Below are 22617 nucleotides of genomic sequence, written 5' to 3'. Positions count from 1 at the left end.
GGTGTTTTTATTCAGATGATCAGCACAGTGCAAAACAGTCTCCACATGACATCAGGGCTTTCAAACTCACAGTTCAGTTTTATCTGAAATCTCCTCTATTTGCAAACCACAACAAAGTACTTGGTAATCTTGATTAAACTCTTAGTCCACAATCATCTTCACATAATCTCCTCAGTTGCTCTTTGTCCCATCCCGGAACAGGGATCACTCACATATGCAATGAAAGTCTTGTCAGAAGTGCGGCAAGCCCACTCCCACTTCTCCTACCTGGGGTGTACTGTCCCCCAAGCACTCCCTGCAGGTACCCGCTGCTGTGCAGCAGAGGCTTACATAAGTACATAAGTATTGCCATACTGGGAAAGACCAAAGGTCCATCAAGCCCAGCATCCTATTTCCAACAGTGGCCAATCCAGGTCACAAATACCTGGCAAGATCCCAAAAAAGTACAAATCACCAATCACCACACACAGTACAAACTTCTCTTGCCTTGGTACCCAAGACTTCTGCCTTGGTGCAACAGATCTCAGTGGGGGTGGGTTATCAAAGACCAGAAGTTTCTCCATGCGATGTCTTTTATTATTTCTTGGCCTTGTCCCCATGGGCTGGGTTATACTGCCCCTGCATCACCAGGCTGTCAATACCAGCTCTGTCTCCTTAGTGATCCCCAGAAAATCATCCCTTCTCTAGCCTTATGCCAGAGCCCATTTTCGGGGGGAGGAGGAGAGGGGTCATTGTGATTGTCTCACAACCATCTGGAGTGGAAGAGCAGTCTAGTGGTTAGCTCCATGGGCGAAGAACCAGTAAATTCACTGAAGCTCCTTGTGCTCTTTAGCAAGTCACAAGCTTCCACTTCCTCACTTGCAAAGTTAGGGAACCTTTTACTAAGCCGCGGTAGGCTCTATGTGCGTGCAGCACACCCCAAAATGAGACCACCGCCAGGCCAGCGCGCCTTTCTTGTGGTAATTTCAGATTTGGCGAATGCCCATAATGCCTGGATGAATTATTTATTTCCTTCTACACAGTAATAGGCACTTGGCGTGCACCAACCAGTCACCGCACGTGTAGAGCATGAGCCTTTACCGCTAGACCAATGGGTGATGTTAAGGGCTTAGGCTGGTTTTGGACGTGTGCCGGTTTCATTTTTACCGCAGGCCCTTTTCCCGTCTCATTAAAAATACCCCATTTTTTGTAGATGCAGTAAAAACTGACCCGGCGTGAACCAATACATACGCCTACACTACCGCAGGCCACTTTTTAGGCAGCTTAGTAAAAGGACCCCTTAGAATGTAAACCCTCTGCAGACAGGGAAATACTTACAGTACATGAGTGCAACTCACCTTTCAAATACAACTCGAAATGTATGAGCTAACTATATATCTTTGGAGTTGCATCTCCTGGAACAGTCTTGCCATGTTGTCTATTTTACTAGCTTTTGTTTGGTGTGTTGACTTTTTGTTTAATTTTCAAATACTTCCATAACATCCTCCATTGCAGAAACATAGTTTTCTGCTATTTGAATCACATTAACAGACTTCCTCAGATCCCATCTCTTTGCCTTTATCTTGGCCTGTATTTTTGCTAACTGACTACTCAGCACAGCTTTCCCAGTTTGCATTTCAACAAAATTGAGGTCAAATCAATTGCTTCTGGAAATGTGTTGTGGGAAAATCCCAGTATGCCTGGTGAAGTAGGTACCGAAGGGGGCTGGTGTCTTGTACTAGCCTACATAGTCCACAAGGGTTTGTTGATGGCTACTTTTTACTGACCTACCTCAAGGCAGTTCTGACTTTGCATTTCTATTGAATCTGAGTGACCACCAAGGTTGTTGCTGCAGCCTGCTCTTTTAATTAACTTGGTCTGTTAATGCTTAACAACATTTAAAAAGGATAATGTTGCTAGACTTATAGAAAGCATTTTGGCTGCTAAGCATCTGTCATGTGACTCCCCTTGAGTTTCCTAAGGTCAGTGGTAGTATTAAATATTCATATTTGTTCTGATTTTAATTACTGGAAGTCAGGAATCGATTCCTTTCAAGCTTTTTTTTTTTAATCTCAGGAATATAATATAGTTAAGTTTTGCTAGTCTCCGAGAACTTCTCTAGAACGAACACTTGTACAGATGTATGAAGGGGGCTAAACTTAGTTCATGAGCCCTCTAGGGACAAAGAAAGCACCTGTATGCAATATGTAAACCACCTTGGTTGTATCACAGAAAGGTGGTATATCAAGAATTTAATAAAATTTCTTTTAACAAACCAATCAAAAACAATAAGCTGCTTTCTCACAACTTCATGGAAGGATGTTTGCACAATTATTATAGTTAAATAGCTTTTTTTCTAAAAATAACCTCTCTCTACTGAGAGTTTCTCTTGCTTAAAAGGCACAGTACCCCTCTAGCAGTTGGATCACCACTAGCTCCTTTAACCTGGTTATGAAACAAACAAGTTTACTTTCAAAACAATTCTTGTTCAAATCACAATTTTTTCATTTATTTCTAGACAAATATACAGTTCAGCAGATCAGTGGCTCATAAAATTCTGCTCCTGACTAGAAAAGGTATTTTGCTATTCCACTAGTGGACATTTTAACTAAGGCTTCTGATGTTAAGTGAGCATATACATAAGCATGGATTAATGAGGCAAAGCTAACATGGATTTAGTCAAGGGAAATCTTGCCTCACCAATTTACTGCATTTCTTTGAAGGGGTGAATAAACATATGGATAAAGGTCAGCCGGTCGATATTGTGTATCTGGATTTCCAAGAGGCATTTGACAAAGTACCTCATGAAAGACTCCTGAGGAAATTAGAAAGCCATGGGATAGGATGTAATGTCCTTTTGTGGACTAAAAACTGGTTAAAACATAGAAAACAGAGAATAGGGTTACATGGTAAGTATTCTGAATGGAGAAGGGTAAATAGTGGGGTTTCCCAGAGGTCTATGCTGGGTCCGCTGCTTTTTAACATATTTATAAATGATCTAGAGAAGGGAATAACTAGTGACATAATTAAGGGGTCCTTTTACTAAGCTGCAGTGAGCACTAATACATGCTTACAGCAGGTTAAAAACCTCTACTGTGGGGCACGCACAGGCATCCCACAGTAGATTGGGGGACTGGCACACGCTTATCATGCTAAAAAAGTGAAAATATTTTTTAGTGCTGGTAGCGTGTTTGGAGGCAGAGAGTAGGCATGCCCAGCACTATCAGCTAGTGCAGCTGCATCGCAATGCACTAACCGATTAGCGTGATGTGGCTAGCACACGAGCCCTTACCGCCTAGTAAATAGGTGTCAGTAAGGGTTCCCGCACAAACTGGGAAATTAGCGCGTAGCCATCGATGAACAAATGGAAAATGCAGCCATTTTACAGCCGCGCTAAAATTTGCCTCAGCATGCAGAAAACCCAAATGCTAGTAATAGAACAGGCCATTTTTTTTAGTGCAGCTTAGTAAAAAGGCACCTAAATTTGCTGATGACACAAAGTTATTAAATCGCAAGCGGATTCTGAAACATTGCAAGGGGACCTTATTAGACTGGGCATCCAAATGGCAGAGACTGTTTAATGTGAGCAAGTGCAAAGTGATTCATGTGGGAAAGAGGAACCCAAACTACAGTTACATGATGCAAGGTTCCACATTAGGAGTCACCGACCAGGAAGTGGATCTAGGCGTCATCATTGATGATACACTGAAACCCTCTGCAGTGGTTTTAGAACTGTTTAGCACCAGTTTTATGTGTAAATAGCCAATTTTCCAAAGCTAACAGAGGAGTTTGTAAGGGGACTAGGTCTGGACAAAAAGGAGATGTTGGGTAAAGAATAAGAATATCATTGGCGGAAAAAAAAGAAACAGATATTGTGATCCTGTAAAAGGGTTGCCAGGGGACTTATGAAAATATTAAAAAGCAAAGGAGGCAATATTTAGCCTTGAGGAACACCATATTGAGGTGAAACGTTTCTAGAAGGGGTGGTAGAAATGACAACTGAAAAGGTTCTACAGCAAACAAAGGAAGTGAACTAGGCCAAAACGGTCCCAGTCAAGCCTATCTCTTGCAAATATGTGAGAAGAAGGAGGTGCTCAACTAAGTCAAAAGCTGCTAAAAAATCCAATAATACTAGAAGGGCAACATTACCTTTATCAAGGACAGAATGGAGATCATTTATAAATGAGGCAACTGTGGTTTCAGTACTGTGGCTAGAATGGAAACCTATTTGACAAGGATGAAGTGTTAATAGTTGGTCAACATAAGAACAAATTCGTTTAAAGACCACTTTTTCTACAACTTTTGAGACTATGCCAAGATTAGATATGGGTCAGTAATGGACTGCTGATGAAGGCTCCAGGGAGGCGTTTTTCAAAATTGGTTTAACTATTGCTTTTTTCCAGCATGCTGGCATTATTCCAGAAGAAAGATTGGATGCTACTAAGTGGAGAAGCAGGGGTGCAAGACCATGGTGAGACAGTTCTAGCCAGCTAGAAGAAAGTGGATCTATGAGATAGGTTGTAAGATGCATGTGTGAGAGAGTTACAGTGAGGGAAGTAAGAGATGGTAACGTGAAGAAGCTCCATGGAGAAGGAATAATTTTATGAGAAACTGAGGACAAGGGGTTAGAGACTGTCAGACAGTTTGTACAGACTACAGATTTATGAAGGGTAGATACTTTGTCTACAAAGTGGCATCCTAAAGCTTCTGCAGAAGGAGTTGAGGCAGGAGCATTTGCACTGGACATATCAGTTAACTGAGCAAATAATCTAACAAGTTCTTTAGCAGAATTTTGAGAATTGCGAATATGGCTGGTATAATATTTTCACCTAGCTGTTTTAAGTTCACAAGTATAGTATCTGGCAGAAGACCAAAAGGTATTCAATGTATCAAGTATGCAATGTTAAAAACACTGTAGTCTGTCTTGTTAGTAACTTGAAAAGTTGGCATATGAGTACGTGAGTTTGGTTTTCAGCAACGGCATGAGTATGTTTTAAAATAGCTTGCTTAATGTACAAATGTATACACTGAGGAACTTCAAACCATTTGGTTAACAGATTAAAAAGATATGAGCCAACCCAAAGGTTGTATTCATCCCAGCAGGGTTTTCTAGATCTTCCCACACTATTACAGGAAAGAGCTTTCACTTACTGTATGTAGGTCCCTAAATTTGAACAAGCTTCCTTTAGGATTCAGAGAGGAGTATAATTAATATTATTTAGAAAATAAGACCATAATTATCAAAGGTAAAAACACATATTTAGCATAAAACTACCAAAACATACTAAATACCTAAAGTTTTACTTACCAGTTACTTTTGGAATACCCTGCAAACGAGGGACTGGTAGTGCCACAATAATACCCAGATTTGTACCGACAAGCAATAAACCATGACACACCAACAGACTGGTTGCTGAAACACGCTGCTGTCCTATAAAATTAAGAAAGTGCTGTGTAAATTAATGGTACCAACTATTAACACAGACACCCACAATCTAGCAAAACAATTTGTTGCCTATTGCTGTAGCTATTTACACCTCCATATAACTGTGCACTTAGCATGTTCTGTTTTAACAGCGTTTCCTATGAACCAATATGGAGTACTGTACTGTAAGAATTTGGGCCTCATGTTCTCTTTTACAGACATGCTACTAAATGCAATTTGTGCTATAGGTTCTAACTGTGCTTCAAAGTGACTAAAATGCCACAGTAATTTCTAAAAATTAATATTTACACCTAATGTGGACATCATGGATATGCCACCCATCTCTTTATCCCAATTGACTCTGTACTACCCATCTTGTCCCCATCTCAGCTAGACAGAAAAATATCACCATCATATCTCTGTTATTTGAATGTTCAATGGTTTGCTTATTATGTATTTCATTGATATTATCCTGACTGTATTATATCTACATTATTTGAATATTCTTCCATTCTGTTTATTATGGTATTGTTTGTACTGCACTGATATCATATTTCCAAGTTTACCTCATTTACTGTATTTATGTTTATATTTGGTCATTTTACTATTGTAAGTTTTACGTTAAACTGGACCTGCTGTACGGTCCTTTCGGTGAATGTGTTCATAATGGCGGGTAATCAATCCAAATAAATAAATAAATAAATAAAATATATTATGAATTTTGATTGATATTTATATTAAGGAAAGACTGACGTTGAATACACATGAAAGCACATCCCGTGGAATGAGCTGCGAGACATCCCCACATATCTGGAAGAAGATTACCAGAAGACATCTTATACAACAATTAATATATCTCAGGTAAAAGGAAATGGCATCTGAGAGGTCTACTGCTAACTTGGTAACATTAAAAATCATATAAAGTGGTGGCACAGTGATAGTGCTGGGCACCACCATAGCGAAGGTCCGAATTTCCATCCTGGAATCAGCTCTTCTGCTCCCTGGGTTGGCTGGGAATGCTGTGGAGGCAGAGTTCAAGGTCCCCTGAGGAAGAGGATGCATGGTCATCAGTTACAGTGTCACCTATGGTTAGATGCAAGGCCCATGATTACAGGGTTCCAGAAAAAGTCCTGGTTCTTGGCCCCCAGTTTTGCATCTTTGCTGCAATAACTTGGGAGTGAGGAAGGGAGGGGGGAGATGCATAAATAAATCCTTGGATATTTGTAAATGAAGGCTCAAAAAACTATAGACCAGTTGTGGTTCAAGCTGAGCTAGAAACCAAAATAAGCAAGAGAAAACTCTTGGATTAAACACAAACAAAAAAAAATAACTAAACAGACTAGTAGGGTAGAAATGATACCTTTCTAAGCCTAATGAATATTGAAAGAAGCAAACTTCCAGGAATAATAAGATCCTTCCTGAATAAACAACTTTACATGTGCTTTAGTTTCATCAAAGGAATTTTCTTCACCTATCTGCTATACCGATATTGTTGTCACCATTTTTATTTTTGCTGGCATAAGATATCATTCCCTTTCTACTTCTTGCTATCTTGGTAGAACTTACTGTCAAAAGGGCTACCACTTTCACAACTTTAAATCAAATCTATTTCAACTTGGTATCTTGGTATAAATGTCTTTTATTAGTTTCCATTTTTAAAACTTCAAACTGCCCAGAACACGGCAGCTAGACTTATTTATGGGATGCCTAGATTCAAAAGTGCAACACCCCTCCGTATGAAACTTCATTGGCTCCCTATTAGAGAACGAGTCAACTTTAATTCCATCACACTAATCCACAAGATCATCCATGGAGTATCACCAAGTTACATGGTCAATCTATTAAATCTTCCATCCAGAAACAGGTCAACATCTTCACGAACATACCTTAACCTGCACCTTCCCAATTGCAAAGGACTAAAGTACAAAACATATCATGCATCTAACTTCCCCTACCTGGGATCCCAACTCTGGAACGCTCTACCCAGATACATTCGATCAACTAGTGAATACCTTCCCTTTAGGAAACTATTGAAAACCCATCTATTCAAACAGATTTACCCGAACGACTTGACCTACCATAAGCAAACATAAGCAACCCATCCATTTACAGGTTCATCTAATCATTAACAACAATGAGTCAGAAATTACCTCCTACCAACCTTATTACCCTCCATGCTCTTCCCCTACCTCTCCTTTATCGCACCACTTCCTTACCTATCCTTATCCTTTCTCTCATACCTCTTTTATCCCATTTACCCCTTGTTCATTTGTTCTTCCACAAACCTCCTTTGTTGATTCTGATACTACAGATTGTATTCTCTTGTTACTATGTAAGCCGCATTGAGCCTGTGATAAGCGGGAAAGCGCGGGGTACAAATGTAATAAATAAATAAATAAATAAAATCATCACATCAACCATGACATTAATTGCCCTGTTTACTAAGCCGTGTTATAGGCGCATTAGTGTCTTTAACGCATGTTAACCATGTATGCGCATTCACTGTGTACACGTCTACATGGTTAGCGCATGTGCTAATTGAAGGTGCGTTTAAAACGCTAACGCGCCTTAGTAAACAGGGCCCTTCAAGACTGAAGAGCAGAAACATACTGCCCATCTGTTCATCTAGAAATACAATGTAATTATTTATATATCACAAAATACCAGACACATAGTTCAATGCAGTTTCAAAGCATTTCCAGGGAGTTGTGTTTAACTGAAATTTGAATAAAATATTAAAATAAAAACGTAACTTTCAAAAAATCATTCAAACAAATAAGTTTTTAGCTGTTTCTTAAAACTTAAGTAATTTGGATTCATTCTGAGATTTACAAAGAATTCCATATCTGTGCAGCCTGGTACGAAAGCAGAGAAGAATTTTAAGTTTTTAGCTGATGGAAAGTTTATAGTTAAGCAGGTTATATTGCATGTTGTCTTTGCAGAAGATGATGGATAGGATGTTGCCATGCAATGAATAATTCTAATACAGAGAACAGGTTTTGAACAGTGTCCAAGCCTGTATAGACAACCAATGTACAGATTTTAAAAGAGGGATAGCCGGGTACCAGTTTCAAGTTTTATAGATAACTCTAGCTGAAGCATTTTGCATTGTTTATAATCGCTTCCTGATTGGAACAGCCTGTATAAATTACGCTACCATAATTTAATTGGGCCATTTACACAGGCTTGCACAATTGTTTTCAAATGTTCCAAATGAAAACATTATCTAATTCAACGAAGCTGTTTGGTTTCCAGAAGATTTTCTCAGGAGGTTAACCTAGGCTTGTAGAGGTAACACAAAATCAATTGTTAAAGCTAGAAGTTTTAGAGTGGATTCAATGGGAAGAAAGATTGTATTAAGAGCTAATACCTTACTCGTCGGAGAAGTTAAAGTTGGTCCTAACCACAACATTTTAGTTTTTCCAGTGTTTAATTTCAGGCAACATCGAATAACCCAAGTTTCCACTAAATCAAGTCAAGTCTGAACAGTAGTTGCTGGAGTTGTGTTTTTAAGTGTTACCGGTATCAACAACGTCATCGGCATAGGTATATTGTTTTACATTTAAATTTGATGGAAAATGTCCAAAAGAGCTCATTAATGCATTAAAATAATATGGGAGATAAGGGAGATCCCTGCAGTACCCCGCATTTCACCTTTCAGGGTTTTTAACACATCTTCATATGCTTTACACCGTGAACCAGTTCAATACTCTATCAGTAATGCCGGTATCACTCAACATTGATAGTTTACCATGTCAAAAGCAGCTGAGAGATTGAACTGAAGAATTATAGCCTGATGACTCTTACAAATTAACTAAAAAGAAATACTGGCTGAAAAATGTACGTACTATATTCCTTGCATTCCTCTTCCTTCTGTTTTGGCATTTTCAGTATAAGGGAGGGGGAAAACCTCATGTTTACAATAAAACTCAAACTATGCTCACAGAGCTTAACAAGACAAAGAGCACAGAACAACAGTACAGATCCCACGGTCACACAGGGTACACACCACAATGACATTCCAAACTACCCTCTTGTTCAATTACTGCTGAACAGTAAGCACTGTTCTTCGGAAAAAGGGTACACGCCAGAAACAGTTATTTTAGTTCAATGAATAGAAACAGTTGAGGGGCTGGAAGGAGAAAGCCATTCTGTGGGTTAAGGAATGTAAGCCTGGGAGAACACACCAGTGGAAGGACAAATAAAGCTGTCAAAGAAGGTTGTTGTGAAAGATAACAACTTAAGGCAGTTCTCATATAACTGTAGTTTAAAAACAAGGAAAGCCGAAGGACCCTCTTGTGAGAAGCTGGGCAGGTGGGGCTTATTGGCATCTGAAAGTAAGCATTTTTGACAATGAACGTAAGGGCTAATTTATAACATGTGAAAAGTCGAAAAAGGCGCCTATTTATAAAGACAACAGAAGCATCTATGTGCCGGGGGTCCTTTTACTAAGTTGCACTGAAAAATGGCCTGCGGTAGTGTTTCCATTATTCTTGTTATGGAATTATTATTCTTATTTTCAAGGCTTTTATTTTATTTTTTTTTTATTTTTTAATAAAGGGACAACATCCACAGTATATGCATCAGTGGATTTCAAAGGGAAACTCCCTGGGGAGGTTTCATTTAAAGTTGAGCTTATTAGTCTGTGGACATGCAGACCGGGGAATCTGAAAATAGTCACATCAAGAAGATGGTGTAGACTACAAAATATTTGAGCAAAAGATGCGCTAGTTCAAAACTCTGTAAGCAAACCAATTTGACAAATTTTAGTATTTTTCATTGTAACTTTTGCTCATAATTTCTTATACCTACGGTAGGAAGATAATTCCTCTATTGAGCTGCCAGAAAGCAGCCAAGGTGAATATTCATATACTCTGGCAAATAGAATATTTGTTCCTCAGAACTACAGCACGGATTGCACAAGAAGAATAATGGTGAAACTAGTGGTAATGAATATATGAGGAAACACTTCAAACCCAGCCCACTCCAAATCATGGCATGCATTAGCTCCCCCATTTCCTCATGCATAAGCCTAATTATCCTTTTATTGACACAAACTCACTCCAGTGAGGTCAGTTCCTTATTGACAAAGGAAGGGAAATGCACTCAGCATGCACTGTATAACTGAAGGGCAAATAGCCAAAAACAGCTGAACAGGCCTATCTTAACTCCCTCATTTGCATAGCCGCTTCAACTTATTTGCTTGGCTCTACAGGAATCAAAGGGGAAAGTTTAAGCACTCAAGTACTTACTAAAGTCACAAAGTGCAGACATAAACTGCTGGCTTGTAAGACTAGTGAGTAAAAGAAAACAAAACACTTTTTCCATTTACACAATCTTTATTCTTCACAGCTGTTTTTTTCCATTAAAGAAAAATATTCACAGGACACTAGTCAAACATTTTTCCCTTACAAGTACTATACAATCTTTTAACCCCTTCTATGCAGGACAGAAAATCTTGAGTCACTCGCCATTGGAATCTCATGTGCTGTACACAAGAGATTCATCAGGGCATCATCTACCCAGCATTCCTAGTGGTCATGATATAATAGAGAGTCTTGGTTTCATCCATCAGACCCCTGCACACACCCTGACCACTTAGCACAAACAGCCCTGCCTCCCCTTACATGCTTGTAATGTGCTACTCTAACGGCAACATCGGGCAAAAATTTTAAAATGGTAGATAATATATGATCATGCTCATTGCCCTACTGAGATGGCAAACTCTAGCATTCCTCGCTGTCACCCAGAGGGTCTTCTTGCAGTCAGTGTGATCTAGACTATTGCAACTTGCTTCTCACAGGTCTCCCACTTAGCCATCTCTCTCCTCTTCAATCTGTTCAAAATTCTGCTGCGTGACTTATATTCCGCCAGTGTCGCTATGCCCATTTTAGCCTTCTCCTCAAGTCACTTCACTGGCTCCCTTTCAGTTTCCGCATACAGTTCAAACTCCTCTTACTGATTTATAAGTGCATTCATTCTGCCTACTCTTCAGTACCTCTCCACTCTCATCTCTCCCTACACTCCTCCCCGGGAAGTCCATTCACTGGGTAAATCTCTCTTATCTGCACCCTTCTCCTCCACCGCTTACTCCAGACTCCGTTCCTTTTATCTGGATGCACCATATGCCTGGACTAGACTACCTGAGCCGGTACGTCAAGCTCCATCTCTGGCCATCTTCAAATCTAGGCTAAAAGCCCACCTTTTTGATGCTGCTTTTAACTCCTAACCCTTACTCACTTGTTCAGTACCCATATTTTATCATCCCCACCTTAGTAATTCCCTTATCTCTTATTTGTTCTGTCTGTCCTAATTAGATTGTAAGCTCTGTCGAGCAGGGACTGTCTCTTCATGTTCAAGTGTACAGCGCTGCACACGTCTAGTAGTGCTATAGAAATGATAAGTAGTAGTAGTACTGTTGTACCATGTCCTTTTATGTTTTGGCTGTGAACACATCTATTGTATACAATCAAAAATCATGTGCTGTTTCCAGGGGTGAATTGAGGGTGATCTGGCCCCCTGGCAGTGAAGGCGATATGGCCCCACTCTCCTGGCCGCTGCCCACTGCCCCCCCCCCCAATGCCACCCTCCCACCACCCACCCCTCCACACTCCACAGTCCCCTAAGCCTTAGTGGGCCCTTCCCGATCCTATCCTGAAGGACCCTAGCGGTCTAGTGGCTTCTTTGGAGGCAGGAAAGAACCCCACTCTTTCCTGTCCACTACTGCTATTCTGCCCGTCACCGCAGGGATTCTCAGTAGCCATTTTTAAAACATGGCGGGGCCGGGCAGAATAGCAGCAGTGGGCAGGAGACGGTGTTTTTCTTTCATCCCCCCCCCCCCCACCTCACAGAGACCACTAAACCACCAAGGCCCTTCAAGGTAGGACCTGGGGGGGGGAGGGGGTTGTAGTGTGCGGCAGCGGCGTGCAACTGGGCTGAGCCTCTGGGCTCCCTAGAGCCTTTGGGCCCTCAGGCACTGCCTAGATGCCCAAATGGAGCAGTCCGTCCCTGGCTGTTTCGATCTTCCCGGAATAGTATTTGTTACACAGCTCCTCTTGTTCAAAAGAAGGTAAGCACCTACTTTCCTTTACAGAATACTAACATAATTGGGTGTAGACACACACACACACAGATGTGCTTGGGTGCGAACACTTATGCCAGCCATAGAGTTACTGCTAAGTGTCTAAATGTCAGAAATCCATGCATAATTTATAGCATTTTACACTTATGCGAGTCCTGCCCAGGCTCCGCCCATGTGTTAGTGCAGTTATCAGTGTTAGTACTACTACTATTAGAGCTTACAATCTAAATCAAGATAGACAGATAGGACAAATAAGGGATATGGGTAGGACAGACAGATAGACATAAGGGGAAAGGGACTATTGAAGAGAGGAAGATAAGATAAAGGTTACGAGCAAGTGATAAGTTTGGAATTAAAAGCAGCATCAAACAGGTAGGCCTTTAGCCCGGATTTGAAGGCGGCCAGGGATGGAGCTTGACGTAATGGCTCAGGGAGTCTATTCCAGGCATAAGGTGTGGCAAGATAAAAGGAACGGAGTCTGGAGTTAGCGATGGAGGAGAAGGGTACAATTAGGAGAGATTTGCCTTCCTAAGAAGGAGTGTAGGGAGAGATGAGGGTGGAGAGGTAGTGAGGGGCAGCAGAGTGAATGCACTTATAGGTTAATAAGAGGAGCTTGAATTGTATACGGAAATGGATAGGGAGCCAGTGAAGTGACTTCAGAAGAGGGCTGATATGGGCATAGCGACTTTGGCGAAATATTAATCGTGCAGCAGAATTTTGAACAGATTGAAGAGGAGAGAGATGGCTGAGTGGAAGACCGGTGAGAAGCAAGTTGCAGTAGTCCAGGTGAGAGGTGATGAGTGTGGATGAGGGTTCTGGTAGCAGGCTCAGAAAGGAGAGGGCGAATTTTGGCGATATTATAGAGGAAGAAGCGACAGGTTTTAGCAATCTGTTGAATATGTGCAGAGGAGAGGGAGGAGTCGAAGATGACCCCAAGGTTACGAGCAGATGAGACAGGGAGAATGAGCGTGTTGTCAACAGAAATAGAGAGTGGGGGAAGGGGAGAGGTTGGTTTAGGTGGGAAGATAAGGAGCTCAGTTTTGGACATATTGAGCTTCAGGTGGCGGTGAGACATCCAGGCAACAATGTCAGATAGGCAGGTAGATATCTTGACCTAGATTTCTGCCGAGATTTCTGGTGTGGAGAGGTAGATCTGAGAGTCATCAGTATAAAGGTGATATTGAAAACCGTGGGCTGAAATGACAGCACCAAGGGAGGAAGTATAGATGGAGAAAATGAGAGGTCCTAGGACAGATCCTTGAGGTACACCCACTGAGACTGGGATAGAGGAAGAGGAGGATCCACCAGAGTAAACACTAAAAGTACGCTGAGAGACATAGAAAGAAAACCAGGAAAGAGCAGAGTTCTGAAATCCAAGTGAGGACAGTGTGCCAAGGAGCAGACTGTGATCAACAGTGTCAAAAGCAGCAGAAAGATCAAGAAGGATGAGGATAGAGTAGAGCCCTTTGGATTTAGCCTGGAATAGATCATTGGAGACTTCAGCAAGTGCAGTTTCAGTTGAATGAAGGGGGCGAAAGCCAGATTGGAGTGGATCAAGAATAGCTTGAGAAGAAAGAGGCAGCGACAGAGGACAGCATGTTCTAGTATCTTAGATAAGAAGGGGAGGAGGGAGATGGGGTGATTAGTTGGAAGGAGAGGTAGGATCTAGAGAAGGTTTTTGAAGGAATGGGGTGATTACGGCATGTTTGAAGGCATCAGGGACAATCGCAGTGGAAAATGACAGTTTGAGGATATGACAGATGTATTGATTCTCTGGTGCGTTGTGAGGTCTGACTTTTCACTAAACCTTGTACCACACTCTGTGCATGGAAATGGTTTCACTCCTGTGTGGTTTCCCTGGTGCAAACTGAGATGTGCCTTCTGACTGAAGCTTTCACCACATTCACTGCACATAAATGGTTTTAGTCCCATATGGATTCTCTGGTGTATTTGAGATCTGCCTTCTCACTGAAGCATTTACTACACTCAGTACATGAAAATGGTTTAAGTTGTGCGGCTTCTCTGGTGCTTTGAGAGGTTTGCCTTCTGACTGAAGCTTTACCACACTCAGTGCACATAAATGGTTTCACCCCTATGTGGGTTCTCTGGTGCAAACTGAGATGTGCCTTCTGACTGAAGCTTTCACCACATTCACTGCACATAAATGGTTTTAGTCCCATATGGATTCTCTGGTGTATTTTGAGATCTGCCTTCTCACTGAAGCATTTACTACACTCAGTACATGAAAATGGTTTAAGTTGTGCGGCTTCTCTGGTGCTTTGAGAGGTTTGCCTTCTGACTGAAGCTTTTACCACACTCTGTGCACATAAATGGTTTCTCTCCAGTATGACTTCTCTGGTGCTTTGTGAGGTCCGACTTCTGTCTGAAGCTTTTACCACACTCAGTGCATGTAAATGGTTTCGCCCCTGTGTGGGTTCTATGGTGTGAGCTGAAATGATTCCTGTAATTCTCTGTACAGTGAAATTACGCATCGGAATACGGTGGCTAGGTTTAAGTTTACTGACTATTTAATATACCGCCTTTACATTAAATAGGTCAAAGCAGTGTAGCAAACATTTGAAAAATCAAGAAAATTAAGAAAAGAAATCCAAATAAAGATGGGATAGAAAAAACATTAAATCAAGACGACACTCCACCAGGAAGAAAAATACTACAGTAGTCCAGAATTGACTGGTTCATGGCGCCTGCTGGGTCAGTCGGTCACTGGGGACTGTCGAAAGGGACATTGAAAGCCAGAGGGACTTTTCAATAGCTAAATTTGATCATGTGTTCCCATTGCTGATCCTATTGTTCATGTTTGATCTATTCTTACTGTACACTGCCTTGAGTGAATTCCCTCAAAAAGGCGGTAAATAAATCCTAATAAATAAATAAATGTAGCTTATGCATTTTTTCAGCTATAGCTCAAGGAGAGTGATATTCAGGAATCGAAGGGAGGCCACACAAAGGTGGAGGTGCACCAAATCCCCACGGAGAAACAGTCAAATGTAGAGCAAAGAAGGAGTGGGGAAGATAGGCTCTTTCCAATCAGTGGGAGACATATAAAAGGTAAAGCAGTTTATTAGGTAACATAAAAAATGACTCTGCACAGCTGTGTTTCGTCGCCAAGGTGCCTTCCTCAGGAGTCTACAAAATCAGATATAAACAAGACAAGACAGTTTACTAATCCCAGCACCAACAGAGTATATATTTTGAAACATGACTCAAATTGTACAACATCTAATATCATCTGTGTTATACTTTGTCCGTGCCCTCTTGCTTACATAGGAAAAACCAAGAGACCCATAAAAACTCGTATTATAGAACACCGTAGATGTCTCAAGAGAAACGTAAAATCAGCTCCCCTGGTATCTCACTGGAAAAAGATGGAACACTCGATACACGACCTCAAATTCTTTGTCTTTAAAACACTCATAGGGAACTGGCGTAGACAAATTACAGATAAAGCATTGCTACATGAGGAAAAAAATGGATTTTTCAATTAAAGAGCTTGGAACCTTTGGGACTGAATGTCGAAAATGAATATAAACTCTTTTTGTGACCTCACAGTTGCCTACTCACATCTCTCCTCTCTTTCATAGTATTTTTCATTTTCAGTGATTCTGAAATATGCAAATAAGCTACATTTTTTGTATTTCATTTACACTCTATGTCTATTTTTTATCTTTTTTTCATTGATTTCATATATATATATATATATCTCTATATATATATATATATCTTTTTCTTCTTTTTTTCATTCATTTGGTTGACTTCATTCGCCTTTTATAGTTCATTGTCAATGTTTACTAATCCTTTTTATTACACATTATATATATATATATATAATTCTGCCTGGAACAATATCTATATATATAAAAGGCAACCCCAACGTTCTATGAAGCCTCCAGCCGGAAGTGTGAAGCGCCAGAGATATCCGGTTTCCCCATGAGTGAAGGACAACAGCACAGCACGAAATCCCAGGAAACAGTGAAGGACTCAGAGGGGGGAGGGGAGAGAGATGCCCTCACTCTCTCTGTAACACAAACACAGCACAGCAGGAAACTTAACATTGAAGGACTGGACTCGGAGGGGGGGAGGGGGAGGGAGAGAGGGCAGAGGGCAGGGACACTCCCACATGCACACTCTGAAGAAAACCTTGCTAGCCCCCGTTTCATTTGCAACAGAAACGGGGCTTTTTTACTAGTATACAATATTGCTACTTTGCAACATCCATGTCCATTGCAACACTGTATCTCTCCATCTGGTCTGAACTCAATAGCATTGTCTGTAACATATTCCCCAGCACCTCCAGGTTTGAATGAAGGTAAGCATTCGTTTTTCACTGTCCTCTTTGGACTTACTTTTAGATAAGAACGAGTATTTTTTTACAGGCCTAGATGAGTAAGAGCATCTCTAATTATACACTTCTCTCTTGCATGTATAACTCATTCCTTTCATTTATATACATAGTTCTTTTTTTTGGAAGTGGACAGTTTGCTTGTTCATCCTCTAAGAAGAAGATTTTCAATTTGACTAAGAAGGTCGTTCCTATGCCCTGTTTTGAATATTCATGATGCGTCATGAATATTTACGCGGTCTATTTCAGTACGTTTTATTTATTTATTTATCTACTTTTTTCATTTTCTTATTTTTATAATTTCTCCGTATATTATATGAACTCCTGGGTATGGTTCAGCACAACCTCTTTTCCTTTTTCCCGTATTCCGTTTTCTTGCATATTCATGCACATGCGTGACAGCGCTCTTGTTCACTTTTTGGCGTGATTTTTGGGCATTTAAATAACAGGAGTAGCGTGTATACTTTCTTGTTGCTTCACTGAGACCGTGTTTACTGTTTGTAAGAGCGGTTTTATCCAGATTGCGGTAAGTGTCTCATTGTGTATATATCAAATCGTGCTTCTATAGAATTCACAGAGCGATTTTTTAGTATTTAACTTTGTCTCCGCAGTTTTGCTACAAGAGCCCTGATACACTCGCATCGTTAGGTTTCGCATAGCTTTTAGATATATTTTCCTTATATTTTCCTTGACCTTACCAAAGATTTTTCTCTAATTTAGCACATTGTTCAGTTTTATTGTTATTAAACGCACTCTTTTTTTCATAGGGCCGTTGACCCATTTTACTGTATACAGCTTTGTTGATATACGCTCGTTTAGTACTCAACATTACACCATATCAAAAGGTTAGTGATGTTCTGTATATGGCATCCAGATTTTGGCGCCCTTCTGAGATGTGTGTTCAACTTAATTGGCACTGTTAATCATCAATAATCGGATGCAAACCCTTCTCTTTCACTGCAAACTCCAGACTCTGTTCCTTTTAACTTAATGCACCATATGCCTGGAACAGACTTCCTGAGCCAGTAAGTCAAGCTCCACCTCTGGCTGTCTTCAAATCTAGGCTAAAAACCCACCTTTTGGAGGCTTCTTTTAACTCCTAATCCCTGTTCACTTGCTCAGTACCAATGTTGTTTTTTTTTTAATCATTCCCACCTTAGTAATTCCCTTATTTGTCCTGTTTGTCTGTCCTGATTAGTTTGTAAGCTCTGTCAAGCAGAGACTGTCACTTCATGTTCAAGTGTACAGCGCCGCTTATGCCTAGTAGCTCTATAGAAATGATAAGTAAAAGTAGTAGTAGTAGTTAATTAGCACCAATTAAGATTTGTGCAGGCATCTGGCTGTGCGCTATTCTATAATGCTGGGTGTCTAAATCCCATAGCATGCAACACAAAAGGGGTGTTGTCATGGGAGGGGGCATGGGTGGTTCTTGGGAATTCCCAAAATTTGAGCACAGTGTTATAGAATATTGGGTCTCCACACCCAACTTGGGCGATGGGATTTACACAAGGTTTCAGCAGGTGTTAGACTGGCACCCAGAGTTGGGTGTCAGAACTGGTGCTTTGTAGTATAGTGCTTAGCATTGATCTTTTCCAGAGCCTGATTTTGGGCTTATAGAATTTCTCCCTAAGTGAAGTGGCCACGGTACAATCAGCTGTGGTGGGATTTCAGCTGGGCCTCCCTGATTCTCAGTTTGCTGCTCTAATCATTAGACTTCCACCATCCCAGTAAGTTTAATGGGACCTGTCACATATTTGGGACAGTTGCCAGGGACAACAGAATTTTCTTCTTTAGTAACTTTCAGAACAGAACAGATACTGTTTATGGTTTAGCTATAATCAATTCATTCCTATATATTATCTTAATAAAGGTGGATAAATAAATAAATAAATACATACATAAATACATAAAGAGCTACCAAGCACTTACACCCATCCTGTCCAAAAACCCACCTTTAAACCATAAAAAGGCTACCTGACAACATGTTGTGAACTGGAGTGGCAATGTTAATATCCTGCAGATGTTCAAGTGTCTCAGTGTGGAAGAGGCGTAGTGTAGATCCAGACGTAAAAGCAATCCAGATCCCAACTCCTGCAACGGCCATGTGAGAGATCACCATCCCTTCTTCATGATGGGCCTCAAGTTGATGCTACAAAACAAAAAAACAATACTGTAGCACCAACATTAAATTAGGTCTGTAATTATATAATTCGTATTTATTTAATTTAAAACATTTTTGGTTTGCTTACACAACTGGAGATAGACACAAGAAAAACAAAAGACTTTATATGTATACTAAAATACATAGAACATGATACAAATAAGAAAAAGTAAACTAAAAATTGTAACCCTAGTCTAAATGTCAAAAGTCTGAGAATAAAATATTGAATATTGACAATGATAGTAGTTAATTTAGGACTCCTTACTGAATATTTTGATGATAACCGGGTTGTTCCTTAGAAGTCATCCCTAAATTAAGCTGACATTTTATAGACAAAAGCTTTCAAGATTTCAGAGTTTCCTTTAGATATCACCGAGATTACCAGGACTGCCCCCTCAATCACTGATGGAGACCAGAGGTCCAAACAAGCAAGAGCTGACACTTATGCATGCTTCAGAGAGAAAATGCCAACAGGGAAATTTTTTATACATATGGGTACTCAAGGAAATATATGTATACATTTTTCTAACTGCCCAAATTATGCCCAGAACACACATGTTCAACAGCATCTACACATGTAAATAGTGGCACTGTAAAATGGATTTTTATTCATTTATTCCATTTACACATGTAAATGCCACACAGCCATTCCTAAAATGATCTCCAATTTCAGCCATAATGCCCATGATATAACTTGTAGTATACATGTATTGGAATAACTAATAAGCAGCAGTATGGATTGAACTGACAGGCCTGAAGTAGAAAGCTTCAAAAAGCTATATACCAATTTATCAGATACCAAAAAATATAAAAATAACCTTACCATTCCATGGCAAAAAAAAAAAGAATCCATTACTCAAAAAGAATTTTTATGATGAAGAATATGAATTTCTTAATCATATATATCCCAAGATTCCTATTCCATAGATTTTATACAAAATAAAACCTGTTGGGATATATCATTATATCTGTAACAGACTCATTTCTAGAAAGAGTATCTATAGCGCTGCGTAACCCTAGTAGTGCTATAGAAATGTCAAGTAGTAGTAGTAGTGAATCCATTAGTGGGATATACAATTTCACATATTAAATATACTGCACATTTTTAATTCTGTAAATGGAAGAGCAGTACTTGTATTCCACAAGATGAAATTTTAGAAATGATTTCATACAGTGTGAAAGGTACAGTGTGAAATCAATGCCCTAGACCTCAACAAGTTTCCACTCTGACAATGGTTGTTTTCAAGAACAATTTGCTTTACGTTTAAAGGAAACAGCCCGTGTTGGATCATTCTATCAGCAGTTATTTGGAGGATAAACTTTGGTCACCCCGAACATTGTGTTTGGCTTCCTCCACTTCTTTGGTTTGATTCGTTTGATTCAAAATAAATTATAGCAGTAAATTTCTGGTACAGCAATGGGTGCCACGTTTGTCTCATCCTATAGTAAGCCAAACAAAGTGGGGTCACAGAGTAATATCTAGAGGCACCACAAAGGACATGACTAGCAATGTTCTGCAGATGCTTAAGATGATGTTTGGTGATACTCACATAAACCAAATTACAATAATCTATCTTTGAAGTCATAAAACCATGAATGAGAATACGCAGGATGGAAAAATCTAAGAGACCACAAAGAAAGTGAATACAGTGCAGAGCCAGAAATCCTATCTTCACGACTAGGAATTTGCTTATCGAAACATTGGGCAGAGTCAAAAATAACTCCAAGGTAATGGAAAAAAAAGTCACAGGAGGAACGGGCCAGTCAAAAAGAGCAGGGATCATAGAAAGTTGTGAATGATAGTCTGGAATCCAACAAGTAAGTATCTTCTCTGGGTTAAGGACTAGTTAATGATGAGAGAGCCAGTCAACACATTCAAAATAATTACGAAAAAAAAGACTGCTCTTTAGCAAGGCTTCCTCTTTCTAACATCTATATACAACTGAGTTTTTCATGTTCAAATCATAACATGGTAGACTGAGCTTTTCATCCTCCTGGGATAGTTAAAATGTGACTACCATTTGTAACTGCATAACAATAATTATGCAAATTTGTAGTCTGGGTAGCAGCTTTGCATAGGAGTATAGGAAAACTGTTGGCATGTTGATGAAATGGTTCCAGATCACATAGCAATTCTATTCTGTTAACTACTTGGCTCACTCAGAAAAATGTGTAAGTTACAATAATGGCATAAAATGATGTAATTTGTTTTACTAGCTGAATTTTAACAGGGATAGATTTAGGATTGGCACCATATGACAACCCTACAAAATCTGTAGAAAGCCTCCCACTTAATGTATTCAACTCTCCCTAATGAAATACTTAACATAAAAAAAAGTTCTGAAAAATCATACATCATTCCCTGCCCAATTTAACTAACAATTATTAGCATTAATTGGCAACAATTTGGATTTGTGCATCTTGCTAAGCACTATTCTATAAAGGTGCATATGCAAATATTTTAGTGTATAACTGAAAAGGGGGTGGTGCCATGGGAGGGGCATGAGTGGGTTAGGGGCATTCACTAAAGATGCATGCAATATTATAGAATTTAGGGGATCCATGCCTAATTTACATGCGGGGATTTCCACCAGGTTTCAGTTGGTATAAATCCTCGTACCCAAAGCTGGGCACGGATCCCGGTGCTACGCACTATTTTACAAACAACACCAAGTGAGCAATTATTTTGGCGCCCAAATTTGAGTGCCATTTACAGAATCTAGTCTCATCTATTTAAGCAAATTAGTTTATACCAAAAAATAAACGTTTCAAGCTGTGAGGCAAAAGCCAGTCAGAAGAAGAGTCAGATGTAGGCATTCTGCCTTTGCTGGATAGGGTATTGAATGCGATGACCAAAATGATAAATGGGATAGAATGGCTATAGAGTTTAGAGCACATCAGCTTGGGGAAGAAATGACTAAGGGGGTGACGTGACAGGAGGTCCATAAAATGAGTGACGTGGAACAGGTAAATGCAAATCAGTTGTGTACTATTTCAAAAAGTACAAAGATTTGGGAACATGCCTTGAACTTATTAGTTAGTACATTTTGATGTCCCACATGTTTTCCAGAGCTGTGAAACAGGCACACCCACCGATCTCCAAAACATTTGGATTTTTGTACAGTTCCAGAATAAACGCCCCAAGGTGGCTGCCACCTGCCCACACTTCCTACAACAATCTGAGTCTGCAAAATGAGCCAAATAAGCTCTATGAGGAGAGATGTATAATCTCATTACCAATTTAGTATGTTTGAGGCAGGGCCGTGCCTAGGGTCTCCGGCGCCCCCCTGCAGTTGGCTCCGCCGGCGCTCCCCCCCCCCCAAAAACGATCGCTACACTACCCGCCCTCTTCTCCCCAGATCCTTTTTTTTTTGTTTAAATTTACCTCTCCGGCGCGTGGCAGCGTAGTGTTATTGAGGAGGTGGCGCTCCCCCGCCCCGACGTGTCTTCTTCCCTTCGCTCAGTGTCTCGCCTTCTTCTGACGTCATTTCTGACGTCAGAAGAAGGCGGAACCGAGCGAAGGGAAAAGACTGACACGTCGGGGCGGGGGAGCGCCACCTCCTCAATAACACTACGCTGTCACGCGCCGGAGAGGTAAATTTAAACAAAAA

The 22617-nt window shown here is 40.3% G+C and overlaps 1 protein-coding gene across 1 annotated transcript in view; it reads right to left on the bottom strand.

Annotated features, from left to right (window-relative positions):
• The window catches only part of ARHGEF10 (Rho guanine nucleotide exchange factor 10), a 205784-nt gene that overhangs the window by 8543 nt on the left and 174624 nt on the right, over window positions 1–22617 (bottom strand). The window contains exons 24-25 of the mRNA XM_030198941.1: window positions 18820–18994; window positions 5288–5410 (exon numbers count right to left, since the gene is read on the bottom strand). Of these exons, the coding sequence (XP_030054801.1) occupies window positions 5288–5410; window positions 18820–18994 (298 nt within the window). The remainder of the gene's footprint in view (window positions 1–5287; window positions 5411–18819; window positions 18995–22617) is intronic.

The sequence above is a fragment of the Microcaecilia unicolor genome, chromosome 3, assembly GCF_901765095.1.
Source record: "Microcaecilia unicolor chromosome 3, aMicUni1.1, whole genome shotgun sequence".
Lineage (NCBI taxonomy): Eukaryota > Metazoa > Chordata > Amphibia > Gymnophiona > Siphonopidae > Microcaecilia > Microcaecilia unicolor.
This window is presented reverse-complemented; position numbering and strand designations above follow the sequence as displayed.